Source organism: Fringilla coelebs, assembly GCF_963513975.1.
Source record: "Fringilla coelebs genome assembly, chromosome: 11".
Lineage (NCBI taxonomy): Eukaryota > Metazoa > Chordata > Aves > Passeriformes > Fringillidae > Fringilla > Fringilla coelebs.
In genome coordinates this window covers 8,291,179-8,299,511 of record NC_140037.1, presented here as the reverse complement: position 1 = coordinate 8,299,511, position 8,333 = coordinate 8,291,179, and the positions used below count along the sequence as shown (strand labels likewise).

The 8,333-nt window shown below is 60.7% G+C and overlaps 1 protein-coding gene across 1 annotated transcript; it reads left to right on the top strand.

Moving 5' to 3' along the window:
* Positions 1-280: 280 nt before the first annotated feature.
* On the top strand, positions 281-6,984 carry PLP1 (proteolipid protein 1; the record flags this gene model as incomplete). Its single annotated transcript, XM_084212953.1, has 8 exons — positions 281-330; positions 1,669-1,925; positions 4,216-4,402; positions 4,847-5,003; positions 5,922-6,090; positions 6,302-6,375; positions 6,488-6,553; positions 6,913-6,984. 8 exons carry the CDS (start codon positions 281-283, stop codon positions 6,982-6,984), a joined length of 1,032 nt encoding a protein of 343 aa, XP_084069079.1.
* Between the last annotated feature and the right edge of the window lie 1,349 nt (positions 6,985-8,333).

The window sequence follows — 8,333 nt, the reverse complement described above, 5'->3', positions numbered from 1 at the left end:
GGATGCAGAAAGGGCTTTCCAACCTCCCCGTGGCCACAGGTGCCTCGGGCAGTGCCTGGGGTGGGCTGTGGGTGCCCACCCAGCTCCTTGGGGCAGGGTACCCTCCGTGCTGCCACGGGAAAGGCAACTCCAAACACTTTCCTGCACATTTTCTTCTCCCTCAAGCCTTAGAAATCCAAGGGGGGGATTTCTCCCTTTTCCCTGTCCTGCACTCCTGCTCTGGAGCATCCATGGAGCACTGCCAGGAGGTGGTGGGCTGGTCCCCACTAATGACAGGGCCATGGGGTTCCCATCGCACTTTGTCATCCACCTGCTGACTAAAAGTGCCCAGTGAGGTAAAATTCCACTTCCTGCAGGATTCACAGTCTCTCTTAGCTGCTCACCTTGTGCCCAGTGAGGTAAAATTCCCACTTCCCTCCAGAATGTTCAGAAATGGCAGAACCAGCAAGCCTGGAATTTCTGTGGAAAAAAAAAGACGGGCTGGTATGTTTTTGCCCCATGTCATATTTTATTATTTTCCTGTTGTGTTGCATTTTATATGTTTTATTTATGGAGGACTTTTTATGTAATACTTTTTCCTCCTGGTGGCTGGGGGTGCCTCTGGGTTTCCCTGGGTTGCAGGCAGGGCTCTGCTGGTTTCCACTGCTGGAGGGGTTCTGGCTATTTCCAAAGGGGTGTTGCAAGTCTGTCACCTTCCCATGGCCATTTCAAGGCCATCATGGCCAGATGACATCACTGCCAGGCCACCTGAGTGCCACCTTGGGAGCTAAGGGGGTTGCCACAGTGGTGGCAGAGGCTCCCCCTGCTCTGTTGTCCCCTCCCATTCCACATCTGCCTGAGGACACCAGGCAGCCCCTCTGCAGGGGGAAACTGAGGCAGGGAGGGGTGCTGTGGGGCGGGGAGCTGTGCCCCACTGCTGTGGGGTGCACTTGGCCACCACAACGCCCTGGCACAGATGCCCAAGGGGTGTTTCCCCCCCAGCCCAGCTGTGGGCAAGCCAAGGGGTGCCTTTTTGGCCTGGTGGGGAAGGGGCAGGGTCCTCAGAGGGTGGCCCACCCTGGTCCTAGCCTGCCACAGCCCAGCAGCGTCCCCGAGCCCAGGGACAGGCAGGCCCTGCCACCTCGCTGCCTGGCACACAGAGGGGCATTGAGGGACACAGCAGGGCTTTGTCCCCCCGTGCCTGCCAGGAAGGGGCTGGTTGCCCTCTGCAGGCTCCCTTGGTCCTCTGCTGCCTCCACAGCTGCAGGGGACCAGGGGCACCCATGGGAACCGTGGCACCCACGGGACGTGGGGCACCCAAGGGACCGGGCTGCACCTGGCACAGCCCTGAGGCCGTGGGGACCCACGGGTGTCCCCACCAGAACGCCACTGCCCCATGGGGGTCACGGGGCTGGGGAAAGGAGCTGCAAGATTCCCATCAAAAGGGGCAAAACTGCCGGTTTGGGGCCCCCAAAGCTGAAAGCAGGTTCCTGGGATGGGGACCAGATGCTGGGAATCAGGGAGGTGACAGGGGCACACCTCTGCCATCACACAGGGCCACACTCCCACGCTGCCTCAGTGGGCAGCTTGCACGAGCACAGCCTGGTGGGCCTGGGGGATGTCCCCAGAGCCCCCAGTGAGGGGGGACCCCCCCCTCCCCTGCCCCAGACTGCTGTCTCCCTGCTGCAGAAGCCTTTCCCCCCGGAGCATCGCCGGGCACCCGGAGCTGGCAGCCAAGGGGTGCTGGGGGGCGGGCAGGGCGGGCCCGCTGCCTTTAAGGGGGGTGGCTGTCGCTCAGAGAGCCCTTTTCTTTGCTGGAGAGCGGGACAGGCACCCAGAGGGGGAAATCCAGGGCGTGGGACCGCCTGGCAGGGAGGGAGGCTCCGCACGCAGCACCGAAGCAGCAGAGCGGCGCTCGGGGGAGCTGAGCAAGTCCAGCACCATGGGTGAGTATGAGGTGAGGGTGGGGGCTGCCTGGAGAGCTGCTGCTGGTGTCTCTGGGGACCTTAGCCCAGAGCAGAGCCCACTCAAAGTTCCCTCTGGCACCGGTGAGGTCCTGGTGACCCCGGTGTGCCCGGGCCAGCCGTGGGAGCTGCCGAGGGAGGATGCCTTGGCACGGCAGGGATGATGTTTTCTTTCCCAAGGCAGTTTTCTGTCCCCGTGTGCTCCTGTGCTGTCTGTGGGGGCAGATGCCATCCCCACAGCCTGTCCCACCGCAGCCCCCACCACATGGGCTGGAGAGATGAGAGCTGCAGCCTGGGGCTGGCAGGAGCTGCGAGGTCCAGGCAGGGCACTGAGCCCGTCACAGCGTGTGCCACTTGTATGCCAGCAGCCTTGGGAAAACAGAGCCACACCTGGTGCCTCAGTTTCCCTACTGATAGAGCAGAGCTAATACTCACCAGTGTACCCTGGGGTTTTAGGGCTGCTCTGTTCCCAGGGGTGCCTTGTTCCACTGGTCCCCTGCCTCCTCCTCCTGTCTGCAGCACGTTGTTTGGAGCTGGCAGCAGCAGAGCCTGGGTACAAGGCTCAGGATTGTGTGGCACAAGGGCTCTTTCTCCCCTCCTTTCCCCTCCCCAGCCTTGCCCCCTGCAGCTTCCCTAAGCAGAGGGGCTGTGGCAGGGAGCTGTGGGGCCCTGTAGCATCCCAGGACTCGCAGTCCCCTGGGAATGGAGCTGTTCACTGCCCCGGAGCAGGCACCTCCGTGCCGTCTCCCCGGTGGCCGAAAATCAAACCAGAAAAGGCAAGTTTGGCCCAGCGAGGGGCCAGACCCTGTGGGTCCCAGCGAGGCTGGGAGCAGCGCTGGCCAGGATGAACGAGGCCCCCCCTGGATCTGCTGTGTCCAAGGCAAACAAGAGGGAGGGGTCCCAGCACTCCCCTATAGCGCTGCCTTTGTTCCCTGTTTGCTCTTGGCGTGGGGCAGCCTCTGGGGTGGCAGTGCCAGGACAATCCCCCATTGTCCTCGGTGCCACCGCGCAACCTTGCTCCCAGTGGGGAGGGGAGAGCTGGCCAGGACCCCACGGCTTTCTTGCCCTCTTGGGGAGGAGATAAGCACTGTGGGGTTTGTGGAGGGAGGGTGGGTTTGGTGTGGGTGCCTTTTTGGCATTGAAGGCAGGAATTCTATGCCCAGGTGGGGTGTGCCCAGGAAACCACTGTGCCCTGGGCAGTGAGGTGCCAGAGCCCACGTCCTGGGAAGGGGAGCAGCTTCCCCAGGTGTCACACAGCCAGGGCAGCAGCTTGTCCCAGCTGAGCTGGAGCCAGATGCTGGTGGGTGCAAACCCACCGAGCTGTCTGCCCCCAAAGCAGGCAGGACAGCAGCTGGCTGGGCACCTGCAAACCCAGCCCACAGGGAAACTGACCCATGTTATAAAGTGGCTGAGCACCTGCAAACCCAGCCCACTGGGAAATTGAGCCAACACTCCTGCACGTTAGAGCCCCGACGTGCAGAAGGAGCAGGTGCCCATGGCCTCACTGCTGAAAAAAAATCCAGCATTTAGGCACTCCAAGAAGCACACTGCTGTGTGTCCTTGCTTTCCCTGCCCTCACACAGCTCCTGGAGGACTAAACCTATTACACAAGTGTTGTCATTTGTGGAACTAGCACGGCTCCTTCCTACAAGCACGCCTGCCTGCACAAAGGGGCAGCTGCAGCCTGAGCTGCCTGCGGGGTGCCAGGCAAGGGACGAGTGCCCAGGGTGCCACCTGGCAGTCCAGAGTGCTCAGGGTGTGTGCTGGCTCCTGCTGTGCTGCCCCAAGCAGGGCCACCTTGCTGGACCTTCCCTGGGTTTGATTCTGTGGAGGTGCTGGGTTCCCCTTCATCTTCAGTGGCAAAACAGAACTGCAGGCAGCTGTGGTGGCTGCTGTGGTGGCAGTGGGGAGCCCATTAGCAGCTTGTTTGCCAGGTCCCACTGGCATTACGCTACGTCATGCTCTATTTCCATCTGTTTGTCACTGTTTGTCATGGGTCAGCATGGCTGGCTCCTCACAGCCCCTGTGCCCCACGCTGCCACCATCCCTGGGCACCCTTGGGTGGGCTCCTGAGCTGCTGGGAGAGCTCTCAGGGGAGCTGCTGGGTTTGGCTCTAGAGCACTGCAATGGGTCATTTCTGAGGTTTTCCTTCCACCTGTTTTCCTCCTCCTGCCAGGCACCTTTCTCCCAGTGCGCTCATGCTCCTGAGCTGCAGGCTCCAAGCAATCCTTGTCCCAGCAGTTCCATCCCACCTCTCCTCTTTTCTCTGTAGGTTTACTTGAGTGCTGTGCCAGATGTCTCATTGGGGCACCCTTTGCTTCCCTGGTTGCCACTGGCCTGTGCTTCTTTGGGGTAGCGCTGTTTTGTGGCTGTGGGCACGAAGCCCTCACAGGCACCGAGCAGCTCATCGAGACCTACTTCTCCAAAAACTACCAGGACTATGAGTTTCTCCTCGATGTGTAAGTACCCTGCTGCAGAGCACCCCCTCGTGCTGGGGACCCTCACAGCTTTGTCCTGCTCTGTGCCAGCCTGAGGTGTCTGGCTGGGCTGGCCAGGGCCAGGCTCTCACCCGGGCACCAGGGAGACCCCAAGCTGCCTTTGCCCATGGCTCCGTGGCAGGGTCCAAGCGGCCACTTGTTTTATTTCACACCAGTGTTTATCTGACCCTTGCTAGGTGTCCTGGGTAGACCTGGACCTCTGCATGGGATAGGTATGGAGGATGTGGGGTGTCTGTGACAGCCTTGCTCACCACAGCTTTGCCCCAGCTTGCTCTTCCTGTGGCTTCACCCTCTGTTTTGGTCCCCTTGGGGCAGCGTGGGGAGGGGAAGCGGCAGCAGCCGGGGCTGAGCTCTGCGGCACCTCCCTGGCACCTGAGCACCCCTGCCCACTCCTCTCCCCCACAGCATCCACGGCTTTCAGTACTTCATCTACGGCACAGCTGCCTTCTTCTTCCTCTACGGAGCCCTGCTGTTGGCCGAAGGCTTCTACACCACCGGTGCCGTCCGGCAAATCTTTGGGGACTACAGGACCACCATCTGCGGCAAGGGCCTCAGCGCTACGGTAACTGGGGGCCCGAAAGGGAGGGGAGCGCGAGGCCCCCAGCGAGCTCACTCGTGGCAGCGGGTGTGTCATTGTTTGGGAAAGTGGCTAGGACATCCTGACAAGGTGATCTTAACCGGGGTTTGGCACCCCTTCGCGCGCCCCAGCGGGTTCACCACGCTCCGTGCGGCCAAAGGGCAGGAGACCGCGCCCGTGCGGGTTTTGGGATATCCCAAAGGGAAGCACAGCCCTGCTGTCCTCCCCCAGGCCTGCTGTGTTTCCTGGGGACCAAAGCAGTCCAAATGGCTACGTTTTATAAAAGTGCTTCGTGTTTAAAGGTAGCCAGGGAGAATCTGAGCATCCCTGCAGTGCTGGCAGATCAAAGCTCTGTGGCACCCGGTACCCCTGGGGTCGTCCACTCCACTGTGCTTGGGAACCGTGACAGAATGCTGGCAAAGGGATCCTGTGGCCTGGGGGAGCAGAGGGGCACGGCTGTGGTTCCCTCGGGGGCTGGTTGGGGTGGCACCATGGAGGGAGGGCAGGAGAGCCACGCTGACACACCGAGGCAGCTTTTGCAGCTGCCCTCCCACAGAGATCAAACCCTGCCTGGCCATGGCCACGGTTAACCCCCCCCCACCCCCAAAGGTGGCAGCACTCCTGCTGCTGCCAGTCCCCGCCATGCACACACAGCCGGGTGTGAATCTGGGACTGCCCCTGGTCCTGTGAGCTGCAGGAGCCCCCAGCTTGGGCTGCTGTGCTGTGCTGCCTGCCTGGGGCCACGCTGGCTCTGGCAGGTGGTGCGGAGCTGGGTGCAGGCAGCATCACACTCCCCCACCTGCCCCACGCCCTCCCCTGCCTGGGAAACCTCGCGCTCCCCTGTCCGTGCCCTGGGCCACTTGGTAACCACGGCTGTGCCCGGCTTTGTCCTGCCCCTTGCAGTTTGTGGGCATTACCTACGTCCTGACCATCATCTGGCTCCTGGTGTTCGCCTGCTCTGCCGTGCCTGTCTACATCTATTTTAACACTTGGACCACCTGCCAGTCCATTGGCAACCCCACCAAGACCTCGGCCAGCATTGGCACCCTGTGTGCAGATGCCAGGATGTACGGTGAGTGCCGGGTTCACCAGCCAGGAGCCAGGGCTCAGGGCAGAGGAGAGGGGATGGGGGCAGGCCCCAGGCACGTTGGGTGGGATACAGCAGGGCAGGTGCTGAAGGGCCCCGAAATGCTGGGGGGAGTGTGACAGGTGGCTGCAGCAAGCTGGGCAATGAAGTCAGCTGTCAGCCACACCCTGCTCACCTGGCCTCCACGTCTCCACAGGTGTCCTGCCCTGGAATGCTTTCCCTGGCAAGGTGTGTGGCTCCAACCTGCTCTCCATCTGCAAGACCAGCGAGGTGAGTAACTCCTGCCACCTCACGTGTGCTCCCCCTCTGTGGGACACCTTGGCTCTGGCCTCCCCAGGCAGCACATGGGACCTCGTGAGCTCACCCTCCTGTTCCCTTGCAGTTCCAGATGACTTTCCACCTCTTCATCGCAGCCTTCGTGGGGGCAGCTGCCACGCTGGTCTCACTGGTGAGTCAGTGCTCCCCCTGCCCAGCCGTGCTTCTCCGCCTGGCAAAGATGTGGGGGAAAAGGACAGCGAAGGTGGTGGGCATGGATGGGACAGAGCCTGTGCTCGTGTCGTTTTCTGGCACGTAAGTGCAGATGGTGAGTCCAGGCCATAAGGTAGAGGTGCTGCAGGAGGGGATCTGGAGAGGCTTTAGCAGCCCACCAGGGAGAGGTCCCAATGCACGGAGTGCTCTGCCTTGCCCTGGCTCTCCTCTTGTTCACACCAGTGACACAGCACTGCGGTGTCCCGGCCGGGGCAGCGGGGCTCTGCAGGGGGTGTGGGGCTGGGGCTGCCCCCTCGCTCACTGTTCTCCCACCCACAGGTCACCTTCATCATCGCCACCACCTACAACTTCGCAGTCCTCAGGCTGATGGGCCGAGGCACCAAGTTCTAGCCCACGAGGCGGAGCCCAGCCAGACCAAACACCCTTCTTTTGTCTAACCCTGAGGCTTTAACACTGCAGCCACCTGACACCAGGTCTCCTGCGTTAACTCTGCCTTCGCTGATGACTCCCCTCCTCTTCCTCCCTCGCATCCATTGTGCTGAGCGTGACCAGGAAGGAGAGCTTCCCACCAATGGACGCCTCTTCATGCACTTTTCTCTCGTTGCTCATCCGTAACCGGTTCGCTCTAGAGCCAAGCCCATCAAAACCAGCCAGAGAAGAGGAGGGACTTTCTCCAGTGTCCCAGTGTTGCCTAGGGATGAGCAAAGGCCTTCAAGCTTCTGGGAGGAAGAAATCCATGTAGGTTGCTCCGTGAGTAGCAAGAGGCTACCTAGAGAGAAAAGGAAGTTGGCCCAGTCCTGGTACCATTGCTAAAGACTCTCCTGGAGCTGTCTGCTGTCACCACCCATGGATGGAGAATAAGAGAAGGATTTTTTTCCCTTAGCAGAGAAAGATGAATTTAACCTAAATCGCCTGCTGCAGCCACGGCAAAGGGAGTTCAGGGCAAGGATCTTCCCGGTGTGGAGAAGAGAGTGCTGATCCCAATGCCGATAAAGCCCTAACCCAGCTGCTCCTATTAAAGCCTAAAGGAGTTTGGTGTCTCTGTAGACAAGGGGGACTCTTGGCTTTACCCTCCAGGCAGCAGAGAGGCAGCAAATAGGTTTGACTGAGGAGGGGACACCTCTGCAGCAAGTCCTGGGAGCGTAAAGCCAGAGCCATCCCTCCGTAGGCAGGGGATAACCCTCGGGACCGCGTGCCTTGCCTGCCCTGCCAGTGCCCTTCACAATGGTGCTCTTCTCTGGGGTGATGTCTGCTTCTCTAACCTCCACTGGGCCAGAGAGCTCGGCTCGCTTCTCCCCCTTGTCAAATGTAACCGCCCCTCCTTCTGTGCCCCTCGTCCCCTCACTTTTTTTCCTGCAAGTCAGGACAGCTGCCTTGTGCCTGCCAGGGTGGGAGGGACTGGCAGCATCTCGCTTCCAGGTGAAACCCATGAAGGAATTGAGGAGGGAAGGAAAGGTGGCGGTTTGGGGGTCACAGGGTGCAAACACAGCCCGTCTCTGCAATCCAGATCCTTACTGGTGCCAGTCTTTTCCCATGGAGAGGGGCAGGGGGGCAAGGGGTGGGGTGGAGACCTCTCCTCCATGACTGTTCTCCAGCTGGAGGAAAGCCCTCTGGCTGGGCAGCATGGATCCAGCCAAACCTTCAGAAGTGCTGTTTCCAGTCCTCCCTGACAACTGGTGATTTGTTTTGCTCTCCCTGCCTCTCTCCTTAGTGCTAATCTTTGTGTTTATTTATTGGAG